The sequence below is a fragment of the Balaenoptera acutorostrata genome, chromosome 8, assembly GCF_949987535.1.
Source record: "Balaenoptera acutorostrata chromosome 8, mBalAcu1.1, whole genome shotgun sequence".
Classification (NCBI taxonomy): domain Eukaryota; kingdom Metazoa; phylum Chordata; class Mammalia; order Artiodactyla; family Balaenopteridae; genus Balaenoptera; species Balaenoptera acutorostrata.
Genome location: NC_080071.1, coordinates 24,203,048 through 24,224,844, shown reverse-complemented (window position 1 = coordinate 24,224,844; position 21,797 = coordinate 24,203,048). Strand labels below are relative to the sequence as shown.

The 21,797-nt window shown below is 36.3% G+C and overlaps 1 protein-coding gene across 1 annotated transcript in view; it reads left to right on the top strand.

The window, feature by feature from the left end:
* Positions 1-21,797, top strand: part of KCNH7 (potassium voltage-gated channel subfamily H member 7) — a 447,227-nt gene that overhangs the window by 293,902 nt on the left and 131,528 nt on the right. Inside the window, exon 3 of the mRNA XM_057551433.1 lies at positions 4,592-4,747. Within this exon, the coding sequence (XP_057407416.1) occupies positions 4,592-4,747 (156 nt within the window). The remainder of the gene's footprint in view (positions 1-4,591; positions 4,748-21,797) is intronic.

Below are 21,797 nucleotides of genomic sequence, written 5' to 3'. Positions count from 1 at the left end.
CTTTCTGTTACACAAACGGTCTCACTTCTAAAATTACAGTTCCCAACCAGCTTCAGGTCAGAAGGCAATGGGAAGCCAGCTTCAACCTCCTACCCTTGACCCTTTCCCCACAATCTACAAGGAGTGGCTCCCTACTTCTCCTTTAACTTTACCTACTGTCCAAGCCCGTCCTACGCCACAACCGCCACGCTGGCTTCCATACTGTTCCTTGAGCTCACAGCCATGCTTCCACCTAAAGGATTTTGCACTGGCAGAGCTACATAGCCCACCTCCCCATTTCCTAAATGTCTTTGCTTACATGTCATTCTGCAGGAGAAGCATTCCCTTACCACTGTCATCATCTACCACCTTGTTCTGCATTCTTCTTCGTCATTGTACTTCTTTTTACTTGATATATGTGTTTATTAATTATGTCTCCCCCAGTAGGATATAAGTTTTACAAGTTCAAGACCTTGATTTGTTTTCTCACTGCTGTTCTTCTCATTACCATCTGAGAACTCAGACCAGTGCCTGACCCAATCTTAGGCGCTCAGTAGGCATTTTTTGATTTCAGGGTAAGGATACCCCGTGAGTACAAACAGTAGAATAAAACATCTTTCAAGCAGCTCAGAGGGAAGAGTCTTGGTATTTTATTTAAAAATGCCCCTAGGAGTTAATTAATAACGGAGTAACTATTCAGATTACCGTGAATTTGCTTGCTCTGTGGCTACAGTTAAAAATTAACATTCTAAACATTTTATTAAAATTAGCACTGTTTCTTCTAAGCAGCCTTTCCCACTTTGACAATGTTTTCACTCAGGAGACAAAACATGGAAATGAACCTGAGTCTAACTAATATTAGTATAATTGCATGTATAATTTTATAATCATTGGATAATGTTATTGTGAATAAGCTGCTTCTTAAAAAAACATTATTAATTTCATTTGAATACAAGATTTATTTCACCAAGGCCTGAACTTTTTATTTCCGGATTTTTTTTTTTTAGTTCTCTTATTTATACATTATTGAAAGTGTCTATTTTTGTCTTCATTGCTAGATTAGTATTTGCTGGGTTATGCTTCCATTTCTCTTGCTCCCACTGTTGCATTCAAGAAAAATATATAGGAACACACAGTAATGACTTTTTAGAGTAATGTTACTTTACAAAAGTAGTATCTTAACAGAACTTGGAGTTTGTAGCATCATGCAAGCTAAACTGTTTTTGCACTGTAAAATGTATTCGATTCTTCTCCTCTTATAAATTCCATATATCTCCTTTCAGTATCTGCTTTCCAGGAGTCTATGCAAGATTGATGGAGACATTAAATCCAAAAACTAAAAGAGAAAAAAATGTAAATGTGAGTCTTCAGTTGACTTTAAAGGAGATATATTGCTCAATAGAAACATGCAGGGAACAATGATAGTGGGCGGTAATCCTAGATTAATTATACTTACTCAGTATGCTATGGAACCAATGCACATGGCCAAACCTTTTTATAAAGCACTATAATTGTATGATTTTTTACACTGGACAGTAAATGTACAAGCATTAGTATTGAAAGACAGGATTTTTGTCCCTTATTACTGAAAGCAAAATTACTCTGCCCTATTACAAACCTATTAGATCTCTATCCCTACATCTTTTATTTATTGGTCTCTCAAAAATCTGTGCTTTATGTTTTATTGTACAATCAGCAGTAAACCTCAAATGTTGAAAGATTTGAAACTGTGAAGTAACAAATCTGTGAATTCACAATGATATTCTAAATGATCCAGGAAATGTCATTTTAAGTGGTAAAATCAATATGTATTTTGGTTCATTAGCAAAATACATAATGGCTATTTCTAGCATCTCCTCAGACTCTCTGTTTAATCATTTTGTATTGTGATGCCTGGCCTGAAGCAATTCTATTTTTAGTGCTAATGGAACAGCCCTAAATTGCTTATTTTCTGTTTACTGAAGTCATCCTGTTTGTTACCATGGAAACTATGACAACTGCTCTAGCTATTTTATTAAATGAATTGAAGATGTAGCTGAAGACTGTGAAGGTGCAGCACGTCATTCTTAAAACGTACTTTCCAACAGCTGCAAAACTATGGCCATATCTATAGAAAAAAATGAAATTAATTATGAATAAGGTCGTCTACATTTCAAACTGGGGAGGCTTATCCACATTTGAAAATCTGAATCAAAACTAGCACATAAGCATCCCCAACTTACAGAGAGTATATGTTCTAAAAGTGTTATTTGTAAATCAGTTCCTTGGAAATTGGAACACATTAACCCATAGAAACAATTTCATAAATAATAATTAGATCTCCAGGGCCACCCTCAAAAGCCCTTCGACCTGTGATGTCTCTATCTATAGCAATATTAGCAGTAGCCTTTGTTCTCAGCTCTGGCAGCAGGAGCCAATTCACAGGGATGAGAAGAAAGGGAAGAGCTTTCTCCTACTTACTTTGTTTTTAATAGTGAGAGCATACATGGAACACCGTTTCGGAATACTAGCATCCACAGTAGACGTTGGAGCTCTCAATGCCCCTGTCTCCAGCCTCTTGAGGTCCCCTTATTACCGACCCTCCTGAGTTGGTCCTCAACGAGGGTCCTCCTGCCCAATGTCATTCGAGCCAATAGAAGACTGCGTGCGGTTCAGAAGCAAAGGAAAGTTTATTCTTTGATCAAAGCATGGAGACGAGGTGTGAGCTCCTGCTTTAGAGTCCACGCTCTCCCTCCACCCCCGCCCGCCCACCCTGCCCCCAAAGGCTGTGGGCGGGGCTGCTTTATAGGGCCCCGACAGTGGGGAAGGGGGGTGGAGTTCTGGTGAGTGGGGTGGGGCTAAGGCTCCTCTAGGCTCCAGATTGCAGTACCAGGGGCGCAGTGACTCTGCACGCCGCCCACTGAGTTGAGGTGTCGGGCGCAGCCATTTCGCACTAGGAACTCTGGTCTGAAGTGCTGGGTGCAAGGCCACTGCCCGAGGCACCCTATGTTCAAGTGAAGCTAGACTAAGCACAAAAGAAGAGGTTAGACCTTATCTAATCACCTAGATTCCATCTTATTTTTCCTGGGGACCCCGTGGGCTTTGCCAGTGACACTCTCACTTTTGCACATCTCCCTTCGGAGTTTCACGCCAGACAGATCTTGCTCCCACCCTGATCCTGCCTCTGCATTGAACCATCCTTCTCCTCAAGATGCAAAAGGGTCCCAGCTAATTGTTTAGGAAAAAAAAAAGAGAGAAAGCAATCAAAATACTCTCTGTTGCCTAAATGATTGAACTCTTCCTGAAGTTTTTGCATTTTAAAAAGTACAATATTTTTGGGCTTCCCTGGTGGCGCAGTGGTTGAGAATCTGCCTGCTAATGCAGGGGACACGGGTTCAAGCCCTGGTCTGGGAAGATCCCACATGCGGCAGAGCAACTAGGCCCGTGAGCCACAACTACTGAGCCTGCGCGTCTGGAGCCTGTGCTCCGCAACAGGAGAGGCCCGCGCACCGCGATGAAGAGTGGCCCCCGCTTGCCGCAACTAGAGAAAGCCCTCACACAGAAACGAAGACCCAACACAGCCAAAAATAAATACATAAATAAATAAATTTTTTAAAAAAAGGAATATCTTGTGACGTGAAAATTCTATGGAAACCAAATTTTAAAAAAACAATATTTTTTGAACCCAAATAAATCCCTAACCTGTGAGATTTCCATCACCACAACTAAAGAAAATATTCAGAGGGTCAATGTGTGAGGAAACTGCTCTGAGGGAATACTCAGCTTTAGAAGTCAGACCCAAGAAGTCAGTCAGAAGTCAGTTGATTTAAAAGAAGTCAGCTTCTTGACTGTCTTCTCTAAATCTTGGATCTTGGGTTTTCTGTTCAAGGATGGATGGCAGTGGTTAGTTGTAAGCTGAGTCATCCCTTTGTTCATTTCATTTCCAGGAGATTCTTATAAAATGTATCTTATTAGCCCTATAATTGTGCTTTTAAAAGAATATCATCTTCCCGGTTAAAAAGATCAAATTAACACAATAATATAGATAAAAGTTTTGTTCTTATTTTCTAACAGAATACAAACCAAACAAAATCATTGTGATTTGGGCATTGTGAGTTTTACACAAAAAAGGAAAGAATTATTAGGACATGTTTAAGACAGAGTCAGTAATTTTTTATTTGATGTCTAAGAAATTAAAGAAGAAACAGGAAATAATTTGAGATTATTTCAGGATGAGAAAAAATGAGTTATCTTAATTATTTATAGAGCTATATTTTATATAGATTCAGAATTAATCAAAATATATTATTATAATATATTTCTAGAAAGTTAAAGAGTATGTCTTTTTTTATTATTATTAAAGTGGTGAGTATAAAAACAAATAAGATTTGATTCCGTTTTTCCATAATGTAGTACTTGAATTTGCCTGTAAAATCTTTCTGGGAAATGTGTTCATTTTTACGTAAATATATGTGCAATAAAATATGAAATAAAAAAATCAAATTTTAATTGAATTTCAGTGGTCATTTAGGATAGAAAATTCTATAGGGCTTTGTTAGAATTTTGATATTACTGACACTCCAAAATGAAGGCATATTTTTGACCTTACACTTATTTTTTTTTATCTCCTTAGGGTCTACTTTCATTTGTAACACTCACATAATTCCAGTGAAAAACCAAGAAGGCGTGGCTATGATGTTCATCATTAATTTTGAATATGTGACAGATGAAGAAAATTCTGCTTCCCCAGAGAGGCTAAATACAATATTACCAGTCAAAACTGTAAACCGTAAGTAAAAGGCAACGTAATACTCTTGATACCCTGCTACTGTAGTAATTTTAATACGTGCTTCATTTTGATTCAGTTCTCAAACTATGTTTGCATTCTAAGTAAAATAATTTTGTATATAAAAAAGCCATAGCTGACATTACCCATCAGTGCCTAACAGAAGTGATCAGCTGCTTTCAAAGCCATTTGACTTGGTTATACCAAACTTATTTAGCCAGTCCCCTACTGATGGACATTTAGGTTGTTTCCAAATTTTGGCTATTGTAATAATGGCAGAATGAATTGTGCATATGTATTTTCATGTGTATATGTACATTCTTAGACAAAATTATCTTCAGAGTAAGGTTCTATAAGTGGTATTCCTGGGTCAAAGGGTAAATGAATATGTAATCTTTTTAGATACTGCCAAACTCCTCTCCTTACGGTTTGAACCATTTTACACTAATACCAATGTATTATATAATACAATACAATGTATTCTATATACATTGTATATAATATTGTATATACAATGTATATAATACAATGTATTATATCTTTCCTCCAAAGCCTTGCTAACAGAGTGAGTCAGTCTTCTCGATTTTTGTCATGATAAGTGAGAAGCAATACCTCAATTAGTTTAGTTTACATTTCTCTTATTATGAGTGATGTTCACATATTTAAGCACTATGGACATTTCTTTTTCTATCAATTGTCCATTTCTTGTATACATTTTCAACTTTTTTGTCTTTTTCTTTTAAATTGTGGAATAAGTTGCAAATCGCTTCCCCAGCAAAGTGTCTTTTATCTTTTTCCTGATTTTTGTCACACAAAGCCTTTATTTTTTTGTAATGTGGCTAAATTTATCAACCTTTTCTTTTGTTGATTCTGAATTTTTGAGTCATAATTAGAAACGCTTTCTCCATTCCAAGGTTGTAAATAAATTCATATTTTTTCTAGACATTTTTTAGGATCTCTAATCCATTTTAAGTTTAGCTTGGTTTATAGTGCAAGTTATAAATTTAATTTGTCATTTTAGCAATGGCTTTCCAGTTGTTCTAACATCATTTATTAGAAAGTCTGTCTTTCACAAGTAATTTGAGATATCACTTTTATCACATACTAAACTTTCTTATGTGCATGAGTATATTCTGGTCTTTCTATTCTGTTCTCTTGATCTGTGTCATTGAGAATCACACTGTTTTAAATATACAGTTAACCTCTTATATGACATACTCCCTTTAATATTAATTTTCAGGGTTTAAGGTTATTTCTTGTTGCATATTCCACATGAACATTAGAAACAACTTGTCTGGATAAAAAAAAAACCCTATGGTATTTTTATTGGATTCAGATTAATTTTATAAATTAATTGGAGGAAAAGTAACATTTTTATGATGTTGAGTCATTCTATACAGGAATATGTATATGTATTTTCATTTTTAAATCTAATTTTTGTGTCTTTCAAGAGTGTTTAAAATTTTTCCTTATTGTTTACTTTGCTACTTGACATTTAACATGTTTCGTTGTTGCTGCTATTATAAATAGGATCTTCTCTTTAACTATTATCTTCTAATAATTTTTAAGGCTACTGATTTTTTCTGAGTATGTTAATTTTATGGTCTATCTTAGTGAGTTTTCTTAGTTTGCAGTGGCTTATACATTGTTCTGAGTTTTTCAAATGTTCTATAATATCAAATAAAGATTACTTTACATTTTCCTTTCCAATTCTTATACATCTAATAGTTTTCTCTTGTCTAATTGTGCTGGCTATTACCTCCAACATATCATTAAAAAGAAACTGATAGTGAACATCAATTGTTCCTGAATTTTGTGTGAATGCCACCAGTGATTCCCATTAATTCAAATGATGGCATGTGGTTGAGTGGAATGTGTTTTATAATTTTATAGAAGTTTCCATTGACTTGTATTTATTAAGAATGGGTGTTGAAATTTGTAAATTGCCTTTTCAGCATCTGTGAAATGAGTGTGCTATTCTGTTTCCTTATTTTTATGGTAAATTTTATTAATAGAGTTACTAACATGGAACTATTCTTACATCCCTGGAAGGAACCACATTTGGACATGATGTATTTCATCTTGTAGAATTGAATTCTTTTCATCTAAAATTAATTTAGGATTGTGCATCGATCCTCATCAGGGAAATTTCTCTCCAATTTTTGAATATGTATATGCAATTTCTTTAGGTATTATTATCAATGTTATAATTACTTAGGAAAATAATTTGGAGTTTTTTCTCTATTTTCTACTCTACATAACCATTTAAATAGTTTGGGGATTACCTGGACTTCAAAAGTTAAGTACAATTCCCCTGTAAAATCATCTAAACCTGGTACTTATTTGTGGAGTAGCTTTTTTTTTTTTTTTTTATTATTAGCACCTTTAATTATTATTTATTTATTTATTTATTTGGCTGTGTTGCGTCTTCGTTTCTGTGCGAGGGCTTCCTCTAGTTGTGGCAAACGGGGGCCACTCTTCATCGCCGTGCGCGGGCCTCTCACTATCGTGGCCTCTCTTGGTGCGGAGCACAGGCTCCAGACACGCAGGCTCAGTAGTTGTGGCTCACGGGCCCAGTTGCTCCGTGGCATGTGGGATCTTCCCAGACCAGGGCTCGAACCCGTGTCCCCTGCATTAGGAGGCAGATTCTCAACCACTGCGCCACCAGGGAAGCCCTGGAGTAGCTTTTTAACAATTTTTTTTCTCCAGAGATTGGACTATTCAAATTATCCAGCTCAGCTAGTATCTTTGCACTCCTAAGTATGCCTAGTCTTCTACCATTCAGTTTGTCAGTTTAAATTATATCATTTCACTCCCAGTTTTTACCAACAAGTCACTCAATGAGCTTATTTTATATTTCCTTCTCCTTCTATTTTGTTTGGTTGTAATACTTCTAGCTTCTCAGAGGATGTAATTTACATACTTCTCACTTTTGTTTTGGCCTTAAATTTCTAGTGAAATGTATTCAGTGCTCACTATTTGTCTTTTTGTCAAAGTTTCCGCAAACGTAACTTCTTGGATAAAGTTTACCTCTTCAGGAAATGTTCATGAGTAAATCAACACTATTTTTCTATAGCCTTCACACTTGGAGGACAGCCTGGGTAGATATAAGATATTTGGCCCACACTTTTTGCCCTGTGAACCTGGTAGATAGTGTTCCACTCTTCTTGCATCAAATCTTGCTAATGAGGAATCTGATGCCAACCCACTTGTCTGCCCTTTGTAAGGGATTTTGTTAATTTTCCAAGTCCCAGAAAATTTCAGAAATGAATTAATAGTGGTAGATTTTAATACTCCAATTTCAAACCAAGACAGACTTTTAAAGTCTAAAACTATTGCTTGCATATGTCTGGATTTGACGTTCTAAGTCAATTTTCCTGGAGACACGGTGGGCCCTTTCAATATGTACATTCAATTCATGTTATAGTTCAGGAAATTTTATTGAAGTATAATTTTTAATATTTATTTTATTTCTTTTGGTTTATTTGTCTTCCTCAGGGACTCAAATAATATAGATGTTGCACCTTCTTTGCCTGTATTTCATATCCATCACTTTCTCTCTGGTCCTTTTTTCTCTCTTTATTCTATTTTATTTTCTTAGCATCTCTCATTTCTAGTCTCTATTCTTGTGGTTTGCTTGTAATGTATATTAATTTTTTAGATGATTTTGTCTTTTTCTTTCCTGAATTCAGTACCTGTATTCTTTCAGTTCTTGCTTTGCATTTTCTTCTTATTTGTCCAGTTTTTATTCTATGTTTTTGAGTTCCTAATTTATAATCTTATTTCATATCTCTAATTACTGGTTTAAATTTTTTAAATTTATTTTGGGATGTTATATATCTATTCTGTTTCATAACCAGATATTTAGCACACTTTCCTCTGCAAAGTACATTTTTATTCCCATTTCCTGTTTTTCTCTTATGATATTTTTGTATGAATATTAGAGTATTCTTGTTTATAGCTATTCATGAAGGACTATCCTGGACCATCACTAGCAAGAAATCTGGGGGGGGGCGCGCAAAGGGAATAGGTCTTGTTTGCATGCCTTATAAAATTTTTCAGTTCCAAGTCTCATTCATATATAGCAAGGAGTTTGTAAATTTGGAGGGTTTGTGGGGAGGGGGGTTACTTGTTCTTTAAAATATATGGCAGTGCCTGTTTTTGTTGTTTGTTTGCTTGTTTCTGTCTTCTGATTATTCTGTCCCCTCTTATATTAATAAGGGGAACTTATGTTTATCTGCTTCCTTATTTCCCAGCCTCCAAGGGAGAATTCCACCTTTGAATATCCCTCCCCCTCTCCAAGATGTAGTGCTTTTCCAAGGCTGATATCTGGAGTCTTGTGCACTTTTCTAGCCACTTTCTATTGTCTCTCTAGTAATGAATGCTTTGTCCATTAAGGTCACGGAACTTCTCTCAGTATTTCTCACTCAGTGTTAAACCCTCTTCTCCCAAGGGTAAACCCTATTTGATATGTGTTCCATTACTCTAAGGAGACTTCTGAACTCCCGCCCCCACCACTTTTTCCACTTAGCTTCTGCCTGACTATTGCCGTGTACTCTTCTTAGCCAGTTCTGCTGGTCTTCGGCATTTATTTCCCTGACTACATGTAAATTAAAGTTTGTAACGTCTCTTTCTCTAATTACTCTTTAGGTATAGTTTATGGGTATTTTTATTTGCCTCCCTTATTGATCTCTGTGGTTTTTAGGAGGATCTATGAGCAAATGAAAATTTAAGTTACTGTCATTGTCTGTGGGAAGCTGGAAGCCTTATCACAAAACTGTAGTATTTGCATAAAGAAATTGTTATACTATATGGAAATCAGATAGCAAAATATATGTAAAATAAAAAACACAGTCCCAAAAGCCTATGTTGTAAACTGAATTAATACTAAATAAAATGTACTCCAGCTGAAAATTTCTCATAGTGTCAGTTACTGCCTTAGGTACGTCTAAATGACAGTACAGTATCCTGTTAAGGCAATATTGGGACGAATATATTAGTGTAATACAATTCCAATATTTTGAATATTGTATTCTGAGCAATATCACACTTGGGAAAAACTCTCTATTAAAACCACCAGTCTGTCAGTCTCCCAGGTGACATGTTTAGAACAAAATTGAAGTACTATAAAAAACTATTGTAATACCAAAGACTTGTTCCTTTAAGTTGATGACTGTTTTTGATATCTTTATATTTTCTACTAACAAACTTAGTCATTACTGAATGGTTCCTGAGAGTATACTTTAGGTAATGTCAGCCTGTATTTTGGTAGTGAATGTCAATGAGATAATTTGTTTGGGGGAAGCCTAGTTTTGTTTCTTTATTGTCTTCAAAAAGTCTTCATTTCCCGCCCCCCCCCCCAGAATAGCTGTTTTTCATGGCCCATCAAGTTGGATGGGAGTAAAAAAGGGAGTAGTGTATCAGCCGTATGACAAAAAAGGGGATTTTAAAAAAATAAAGTATTCATTTCAAACTGAAATACAAACGGAGAATTGAAACTTTGATTTCTTGAATGGAAGACAATCTATACAGTAGCCTCCCAGGTATCATACATAATCTATGCAACTTTATACTATGATTAAAATAGCATCTCTTTTGCAAGTCATAGCAAATTCAGTAGATTGTTTCTTATTATGTGAACATGAATGGTTTCCCTACACTGCAGCTGTCACTCGTATAGGGAATCATTAGAGAGAGTACAAATATGCAGATAAAATTGTTTCCAGAGCATTACAAAGGCCTATTATTTACAACCATTATATTGGTTTCGATTATACCTCCTGTCATTATATGCTTTAAATTTCTCTTTACTTGGTGTCAATTTTTGAGGAGTTGATTGTTAAATCAAGCAGAAAAGTTAAGGAGAGACAAATTATATTTGGTAGCTTCTGATACTATCCAATTTCTACTTTGTATCATTTCTGATCTTTGGAAAACTCCTTTTTCTTCTTAAAGTATAATTTTATTACCTGTGTGAAATAACATGTTGGCTATTTCAAACATTGTTGCTCCATCGGTAGCCTCTAAAACAAATAACTCAATAAGGAAATAAAAGCAAATCAAATTTTGATACACCCTTTTTTGCAGAAACATCTCAACTTTCAAAAAGCTTAATTTCTTATCTAAATAAGGAGTGTGTAAGTGTGCGTGTGTCTGGGGGGCTAGGCATGCCCTTGTGTTGGAACTTAAGTGAAAGTAATGGGGAGAGGCTACTGTTTGTTTGAGATGATGTGGGTTTCTATAAATTCAACTGCCTCTCCTGAAATGTAGACAAAATAAGGGAAAAAATGTGAAGGAGCTATAAGAAACTTACATGAAAAAGAAATGAAGTATTAAATTGAGAATATTAAGTAATAGAAAAGGAGCTAAGTACACAGTAGAAAAGATGCATCATGAAAAGGCACTATGATCAATTGGCTGAGTAAATTCTGGAAACCTAGAGACTTGTATTGAATAAAAAGGTGGATCAATTCTCAGTACAAATATCTAGTTTCTGGGTCAGGAACACAGCACAGCAAAAGTGAGCAGCTTTCTCTGGGAAGAACTCATTTTTCACAAACTTAATCTCTGTCGAAGATATAGGCCCAGCCACAAATAGATGTCTTAAGTGCCCTGGAATGAAGCAAGTACGGGAGAGAGTATTATTCTGATAGGTCAATCAAATTAATATATACTGCACAATTGAGTTGATTAATTACTACATAATAAATATAAATACCAAATAAAAGATATAATTAAACGTTTTCTCACTGATGGTGTAAACTCTGCAATCTGAAAAGTGGAAATGATACTGAGTAGAAGAGAAAATTCTACTCTTACTACCAACTAAAAGGGGGCCACATCTAAAGGAACTAAGAGCAATGGGAAGATGTGTTCTCTTTTTTTCTGCTCTAATATCTATTTCTATGAAATATTTGCACAACATGAAAGATAACCAAATTATGTGTCCTTGCTTACACTATTAATTTCAAAGTTAACTGTCAAGTGTGAGACTTTTGTTTTCATTATTTTAAATAAAATATTTAAAAGTTTTATTTTACATTACTTACAAGTATATTTAAGTCTTATATTTCTTCTATTTTATAGCAGAAATCTAGGATCGCCAGTCTGGTTCACACAGACACACATACACATTTTTATTTGTTAAAAATTTCTTTAAGGGGATTGGGGGGGACCTAAATTAAACAAAAAATTCCTGATTTAACAATATACAACCCAACAGAAAATTAATGCATTCTATGTTCTTATCATGTCTGAAAACCAAAGAGTCAGTTGAGCCACTATAAATGTTGACCTTAAGCTCATATCCCCAAATAAATTTTAACTAATAACATTCACTCCTCTTATCAATTTAAAATAGATTTTTGTTTAAGTCTACTTAATTTACTGTTTCCATCACGGTCAAAAAAATCCATGAAGTTTTCTCATTTTACTAAACTTGAAACATATCCCAACAAGAAAACAGGCCCAAGTTAAGTCTTTTTAGTCACAGAAAAATACTGAATTTTATCATTTATTAATTTATAAATGATTATGCTGCAAGTCAAAATTATACATGAGATCCTAATTTTTTAGGTACTTTTCATCTCTTTCCCTTAGCAAGTATTTCAAAACTTCACCAGGCTTTTCATGACTCTCATGTCAAATCCACCTCCTTTGTCAGACAAATCACCTCCCCTTCCACACCTCAGGGCAAGGGGAGGGCTTGGGCAAGAAGTCCCTTAATCAGCCTACCCTCAACAAATATATCTCAACCCCTGGAGGCAAATCTTAACTGGGGTCCACATCTCCACTTGAAACCCACTCCCTCTGCCAGTCCTTCCAAATCTGTCCTTACCAATGCCCCTCTCTCAGCTATATTTTCTACTGGCTCTTTCCCTTTTGCTCACGCTCATGCTGCTGAGAATAGCCTATACTTCAATAGATACATTCTGTTTACATCAAATAATATTTTCTCAAAGTTTCAATTAGTTAAATGTGTTGCCAACATTTAAACATTGGAAGATTACACCTAAAATTACGATCTCTGGGGAATTCCCTGGCCATCCAGTGGTCAGGACTCTGCACTTTCACTGCCGTGAGCCCGGGTTCAATCCCGGGTTGGGGAACTAAGATCCTGCAGTTGCACGGCACAGCCAAAAAAAAAAAAAAATCTAGCTTATTGTGGAAAAAGATGAGTATTTGGCCACACATTTGCAATAAGCTGGAAGAGAATACTGACTGTACCTTTAGACGGTATGTACTCCCCAGTTTGCCACAGTCCTCAACTCTCCTTATTGCTGTTCATACTTGGCGTTCTTCACTTTTGTCCCCTGACTCTTCTTCCAGGCATTTGGAGTTTCCACACCTACTCATTGTCTCCCTTATTTCCTTTCTTCCTCTGCCCACTGTAATGAGCTTTCTATGTTGTGCTCTCAATGTTATCGTCTAGGTTGAAGGTACTGTGCTAAATTCGGTTCCCTTCTCTCGGGTCTTTTATGTTCCATGACACCACACTCCTTTGCTTCTTTTGATCTCTGTGGCAGCTATTTTAGTACCATTTTCTTGTTCCTCTTAAACAAGAAACTCCTAAACACTGTTTGTTTATCCCCCAGAAGCTGCTCTTAGTATTTTTCTCTTCTTAGTCATCTTCTCTGTACACGCTGCTTGGGCAAACTTATCTGTGACCTACAGGATAAAGGCTCCCTTTCAAATCAGTATCTCCAGACCACACCTGTCTCTAGACTTTTCCAATTACTTATAACTTCATATATCCAACTGCCCACTGGACATCTTTTTTTGGAAGATTTTAACATTTCTGGAAATTTAGCATTTTCAAGCTAAGAAGACTTGCCTTTCCATCCCAATTACCATCTACTCTATTCCGTCAAAAACTCTTGCTCGGGTTTCCCTCGTGGCGCAGTGGTTAAGAATCCGCCTGCCAATGTAGGAGACACGGGTTCGAGCCCTGGTCCGGGAAGATCCCACATGCTGCGGATCAACTAAGCCCGTGTGCCACAACTAGTGAACCTGTGTGAAACAACTACTGAAGCCTGCACGCCTAGAGCCTATGCTCCGCAACAAAAGAAGCCATGGCAAGGAGAAGCCCACGCAAAGGAGAGTAGCCCCCGCTCGCCACAACTAGAGAAAGCCTGCGCACAGCAACAAAGACCCAGCGCAGCCAAAAATAAATAAATAAAATGAATAAATTCATTAAAAAAAAACCCAAAAAACAAAAAAACAAAAAAACTCTTGCTCTTCATACATTGTGAATGGTGTCATCATCCCAGCCACCCAAGCCAGAAACCTGGGCATCATGCTAAACTTCTCCTTCTCTCTAAGCCTCTCTTCTCCCAACCGAAGAGTGATCAAATGCTCTCAGGCACACCTCCTGAATATCTCTCTCATGCAGCCCACTGTGATTACCTACTCAGGCCCTCAACACATCTGACGCAGTGATCTCAAAATCGGTATCTCTGCTTTCAGCTTCTTTTCCTCAGGATCACATGTCCCACTACTGTACATCAGATCATAATACTCCACTGTTTATATTCTTTATCATGGTTCTCTATTGCCTAAAATTATAAAACTCCAAAACCCTGTGCATTAAGCAAAAGACACATGTTATGGCCTCAGATGCCTCCTTAGCCTCTTCTCCCATCACAGCGCGCCCCCCAAGCCATCGCCGTCATATCCCATATTTCAGTGCTGGTTTTTTGGAGGCACATACATTTTATACCACCTTGTTTGTATAACACAGTGTCCTCTCTACTAGACTGCCTTCGTTTCTCTAGCATACCTTCTCCAAAGGACCCTTTACCTGTGGAGAGTTCCTAATTCACCCAGATAGATTTTCCTGTTCTTGCCCCTGTGACATGATGACACCTCATGCCTGTCTCTACTACCACACTGACACATCCGTTTGCCTAGTAGACAAGAAACATAAATGACTAAAGAAGGCCAGGAATAAACATAGAGAGCAAGAGAGGTGAGAGCTGTGGAAAACTAAGGAAGCCTACCTTTTTTAAAGTAGCCAGGAACACTTAAGCTCCAGTTCATAGGAGGGCTGTTGTGTTTTCTCCCATATCCCCGACATTTGGCAAATAGTGAGTACCCAATACATACTTGTAGAATGTATAAATTTATGAGTGTTATTTTTATATTGAGTAATTAAGCGTTTTTTTCCATACTGAATGCATATTAGTCAGTGATTCTCCAAGAGTAAAAGACCATCAGCGTCATCTTGTAGCATGTTTGAAGTGCAAGTTCTTGGGCCTTACACCAGAACAACTGATTCAGAAACACAGAAATTCAGCAACCTGTGTTTTGACAAACCCTTCAGGTCATTCTGATATACATTGGAGTTTGAGAACTACTAGTCTAAGTTACTTAATGGTTAGATAAAACCATAAAGATAAATTTTAAGGGAAGCTAAAAGTAAAAATATAGTAAAATAAAGTTAAATTTCTATAGCATCTTATTCTCACAGTTATTTTCAAAAGTGTACTTTTTCATTTCATTTCATTAAGGTATTATAAAGGAGATTCCATTATCTTTGAAATGATTAAAATTATACTCTCCAAATCAAAAGAGAATTTTTACCTTTATGCTTACTAAAATAAAAGTTTAAATTACTCTAAAAGCTTCAACTGAAGCAAAGTCTATACATAAAAATACAGTTGGTAATTTAGGCAATTATCTAGCTAATTTAAGCCACTAAGAATGCATTCATATGCTTTGGACTCAATATTTTGAATAATTGACACATAAAGAATATATTTGCCTGAATAGCTACCTTACTCCCTCTAATTTGTATTTCAGTGTTCAGACCTCAAGCTAAGGAACAAAGAAATTTTCTGTATAGCTGGTTTATAAAAGGGCATTCACAAATGTTTTTGCTATTCTCCATTGGAGCTGAAAGTCATTCTTTAAAGATGAAGAGCTGCAGTAGTAATACAGTTTCCCACTCAGCAAGCATTACTATAGAAACAATCTATTATTCAGATGAATTTAATTAAAGGCTTTACAACATAACTAATGTTTACTATTATCATGTGTTTGGAAGTTTCCTCTTTTTAAAGATTAAATTTGCTGTAGAAAAAGGAACCATGATATGGTTGCTGAAAGAAATCTGAGAAAAGTTCAGTCATAAGTTGCAATCAACTTTATACCATGTTTCCTCCCTAGGATTTGGGCAAAGTACGTATTTCTAAGATCAAGAAAATTACTCATAGTTGAAAAAATAGGCTTTATCCTTTCGTTAGCAATGAATGTTAATGATGGCCTAAATCAGCATGTTCACATCAGAGACCCCGTGTGCATACCATTTGGAAGAATTTGTTACCTAGCAACACCCAAATCAGGGACAGTCCCTATTCATACAGCATGTGGGTAACTGGCGTCTGTACCATTTGTGTTTGGAACACTCCATCAAAAGAGTCCCTGTCAATGTAATAACTACATGGTCATCTTGGGTCAATCTAGGTAAAGACGTTACTACTTTCGCACAACATGAGTGGACTCTTTAACTTGGCATTTGGAAAAGAAAGAATTCTATAAAACAGAAGCAAAATAGCAGTATGGTAGATCATACATTGATTTATTAAGCCGTTATCACATAGAAATGAAAACTAATTAGGTATATATAATACTGATGTGTTTGCTTTAATTTCCAATGCCTCCTCGTGGACGGATTTTAACCTTGGGTGGCTAAAAGTCCACCAGCCTGTCCTGTTTTCTGCCTTATCTCCCTTATTCTAAACCTGTGTTTTCTGCTTCTCTGCTCTCATGATGACCCAGCTAGGTTGGAAGCAGTGTCTCTCAGACCTCATCAACATTTGTGAACTTGTTCCAGAAGTTCTCTGCTGCTGCTACTGCTCCTATGATTACTCTCACTCCTGCTACAGCAGTAACTTCTCCTGATCTCCACACACGTGTCCTGTGCTACTGGGTCAGGACTCACATTGCTTCAAGATGCCTATTTGGTCTTATACTTACTGCCTTATTGTAAGATGTTGCTTTTTCTCTGGTATCTCTCGCCCTAGGAAATGTCCAAGGAGTCTTAGTCTTTCAAGGCCTTACTGACCACATCTGCTCCTTTAAAGGGTCCCAAATTTAGCTGCAGGTTTACCAGGTCGATGGACTCCCTGGTGACCTTTTGTTGTCACTAACACCAGGACCGCACTGGCCGCAATGCCCCATGTGTCACCCACTAATCAGGTTAGCCAGGTCAGTACTGAGTTCACACTGAATTATTTTTTTTCCCCAGTCTAACAGCTAACTACTGCCTTCTTTGACAATATTACGGGTTGCTCTAGCAGCCCATGGGCATCCTCATATACTCCTAACACATTAGTAAGAAAGACATCTCCTTGCTGGGTGCCTCTGTGGAAATTTCTTCCTAAAAAGAAAAGTCAGATATGTCAATTATCTTCCCTGTTTCTCCCATCAAATTTGATCTGCTGCTCTCTCTGACTCAGAGATTCAATTTATATTTCGCTGCACATCCAGAGCTATTTGGTTGGAGAAAAGTCCCACGGTGATTTTAAGGCTTCCAATTTAAATGTCAGACTTGTGAATACCCTGATTATAGAAAGGTACATTGATATTGATTCATGAATTCTTATTTTGCCTGATAGTAGCTGATAGTAGACTTAGTCAGATCATAATTTTTTTTTCAGACCCCAAACTGGCTATCCTTCCCCATCTGTACTATAGGCACTGTGCCTCAGACACCTTCCTCAGGGCGGGGACAGCTGCTGGAAATACTGGCCACTGCAGGACGCAGCTCCACCCCTCATTGGAAGCTGAAGTCAAAGGCGAGGAACTGCATTACCCAAGGTCATGGCCCTTCCCATGGGGTAGCTGTAGCCAGTGACTGGCTGCAACAGGGAGATAAAAACCAGATACACTAACTTCATTTTGGCATAACTCTGAAGGGCTACCCCAGCTCCACAGCCCCCAGGAGGACTGACTGAAGCTTTAGCTACATTTTCGTATCAGTTTTACTTCCTCTTACCAATCCTGACTTCCTCTTTTCCTTATAGGCATATCTCCTGAAAATGCTTCCCCAAAACCCTTTTGCACAGTCTGTTTTCAGGGATCCAATCAAGATACCTCCCAGCACCCCTAATCCTTTGTGAGGGGAAATATCTCTGCTCGTAGCCTTCACAACTTTCCCCCCATATACCTGCACATATGTCCTCTCCTTACCCCACTATATTCTCTGATTTGCATGACTGCTGGAACTTAAATTTTTCTCTGCTTTTCAGTTTATAATTCAGCTAAGCAGAACCAAGCAAGAGTAAGATGCTTCTAATTTATATTTAACTGGATTAAGTGATTGGGAATACATGGAGAACTTTTCAGACATAGTTGGTTTTCTGCAAGAAATATTACTGTTTCTAATATCCCTACGTATATTCTTAAGTTAGAAAATTGTTTCATGTCAAAATTAGCGTAATAGTTTTCTTCCAAACTCTAGTAGATAAGAATCAGCTCCCAGAGGAGAGAAAGAGAGAGGGAGAGAGAGAGACAGACAGAGACAGAGAGAGACAGAGAAATAATTCAGATTGATGAGGTTTTCTCAATTTAGAAAAGTTGGTAAAACCATTTTCTAAAGTCCCATTCCCACAGGACATAGGGGTAGAAATATAGTTGTGATCATTATAATTTTGTGTGAACTGTGGTTAGTATAAACATACATGCAAAGAAACTCAAAACTGGAAGGAATATTAAGAGTCAACTAATCCTAGGGAATCCTAGGAGAGGTTAAAGGAGGGGTTTTGGTTGGAGGAGAAGGATTTTGTTATTCGACCTCTGAGATCATTAAAAAAAAGTGTGTATGCATTTATCTGCATTATTTAGAGGAGAGAGTTATGATTCTCATTAGATTCTCTTGTGGATATTTAAGGACCAAAAAAACACCAAGTTTTGGGTAAAACTGAATTTAAATCAAGGAAACTGCTATTTTCTTTTGATTTTACCTTGATTTCCTATTTGACCTTGGGCCAAGTATTTAACATTTATTCATATATAGATTGAAGTCATAATTACAGTCTTTCCAAAGAGAAAGACCCTGGGAATATCTGTGTGCCTTCTTGGTTGAGATGTAAAAAGCTCTTAGTTAAATGTAACACAGCGTGTATGAAGATGCAGCTTCCAAATTTATTTTCAGCAGCTTCACAGAAGTGACATGTCCTGAGAAAGACATTGTAGTGCTAGTTAGTTGTAAGTTCATGTATGTTAGAAACTATCTCTCTCAAGTGAAAAATGGTGCATTTAAACAAAACTATGTTCATGTAAGTAGTTTATCAATACTTATAATTATTTTGGGGAATGTGTTAAAAAATGTGCAAAACACCCCTGATTCTGTTGTTATTATTTCAGATTTATTGAACATTTTAGTAGCTAATAGGCTAAAGAGTATCTATTTTAGTTATCAATTTAGAAAGCAAATATACTAAAATATGGAGACAACTTACAAGGGTGCTTTTTAATGTTAAGAATCATAACAGGATTATACTCATCTAAGTTTTATATTTCATGCCTGAAAGTGCTAACATTGAGCAAAATTCTCAATGTGTATTCTTTCCGGATGAACTGCGGTTAGACAACTAAATCTGTAATGCAATATAACATGGTCGTATTAACCTAGTGATGCAGAAAAGACCATCTGTACCACCTTGGATATGACTAAACTGTAGGAGCAAACTAAATGCCTTGTGTAGTCATTAATTTAAGAAAGGCAGTGAATTCTTTTAAGGAGGAGGGTAATGTAACTGATGAAAAATGAATAAGAGTAGGCATTGACCTCAGTGAATTGTAATAAGCTTGCAGAATTGATTTGTAAACTGCTTTATAACTCAATTCCTAGTGCATTAAAAACTAATCAAATGACTTTGATGCAGTTCACTGATTTTTAACTCGGCAATTTACTTGAACATATAAAAGTTGTTAGTAGAATTATGTAAGAATGCTTGCAAAATAGATACTGTGATGCACCATTTTTTAATTGTATATGCACGCAGTGGTTACTCTCATCTACTAATTAATCCAGAGTTTAATGCTGAACGTACTTGGAGTTTGTGCACTGTGTCCTGTCTTTTATCAGAACGATAAATTCTATTTCAATTATATTTACCACTGTTAACTACTAGCACAGAAATGAAAGCTTATAGTAAGGACTTAACCTGCTTAATTCTAAAATTTTCTGTAATAGGTATTTTACATAAAATTCACTAGATGATGAGGAGTTTGAAAACACTTTTGTGTATGCTCTAGAATCAGAATGGTAACAATTAAAAACCTTGGAAAAAAGGTGAAAATTAACAGTAAGTGTTGTATCAGGTATATAAGGCATGGTATAAAGTTTACAATTTCCATCAGCTACTGGGTTCTACTCAATTAATCATTTTTGGTAAATATGAGTAAACACAATTCCAGGAGACTAAGATTCTCTAGTTAAGTTGGGCAGAGCAATTAAATATTTTAGTTTTTCCACAGTCCAAATTGAAGGACATTATCAGTTTAGAATCTGCTAGTGGAAATTCATTGACAGTGCTCAGACATTCTGTTAGAACTGGGATTTGGTGAGCAAAATAGGGGCTCTTCCTACAGTCCACTAGGGGAGAGAAATGTTAATCAGAAAATCAACAAGTGTATAACTATGAGCTGTTACGAAAATTACGAAGGGAATGCTAATCTAGTTCAGAAGGAAGGAAAAGCTTCCCGTGGGAAATGACTTTGGAGCTAAAACCTAAAGGATGTTATTGTAGAGTATGTATAACTGAATCACTCTGCTGTACACCTGAAACTAACACAATGTTATTAATCTACTATACTCCAATATAAAATAAAAATTTTTTAAAAAGGAAATGCAACAGATTTCCGTAAAACAAAACAAAACAAAAAACCCTAAAGGATGTACTAAGTAGGAAGAGTAAAAATTATCAAACACAAGGAAGCCCTGAATCTGTAAGAAGCACAGGCCTCTGGAGGAATTAAAAAGTTCATATGGCTGGATTCTAGAGAGCAAGGAGGAAAAATTAAGCTGCAGATAGTGGGGCTAGTGTTATCTTCATGCCCAAAGCAGGAAGTTACTGGGAGTAGTGAAAGGTTAAATAATAGCTGACATGATCAGAAGTTAGTATTTTTTAAAGGACAGACAATATGATGCAAATGTGGAAAATGATTAGCATCTTATCGCAAGAAATCAGGTGAACCGTGATTTCTTATCTCCACAAAGTGAGAGCAGTGGAGATAAGAGAAGTGAAAACACTAAAAAGATATTCAGGAGGTGAAATGAACAAAATTAGTGGGTTAATTGGATTCAGGGGATGGAGGTGAGAGAGAAGAGTAACTACTAGAATAGCCAGCAAGTCTCAGGCTTATACAACTAGACGTACTGTGATGCCATTCACTGAAAAAAAGGGCTGGGCTTTGAGGGATAGATTATGAGATCGGATTTGCTACAGGATTTTGAGGTGTCTTTAAGACTTCTAAGAGATGTTGATGAAGCCATTAAAAATGCAGGTTTGGAGCTAAGAGAATAAGTCTAGGCTTGAGTTATAGATTTATGAGTCTTTAGGCTAAAGATGGAATTGAAAATATGTGTGTAGATAAGACCATCCACTGGAAGAGTATACTCAAATATAATGCAGAAAATTTCATAAGTTTTGAGAGTGTTCTTCCATGTTTTAAAACAATCCTCAATGCATTGAGAAAAAGTTCATAGTAAATATATTAAAGATAATGGTACCCATGACATTTAAAGAATATAAGGAGGTAGATAATATTGTAGCCCAGATACACCAGCTGACAGACTCGAAGGGCAACATGTGATTGTAAAGCCATGGGGCGATGTGGACCTAGGCTACTGTAGAACAGAAACAAAAATTAGAATCGGCATTTTCTTGTAGACAATACTTAGAAAAGCTTTGAATTATGCAGTATTTTTTGAATGCTTTCTCTTCCCTTTTCATTTCTTCTAGGGGTAGAAGTTTTACCTTTTTATTTTTTTTAATTTATAAAAGAATGCATGCTCGATGAAACAAACAATAAAGATATATAAAGA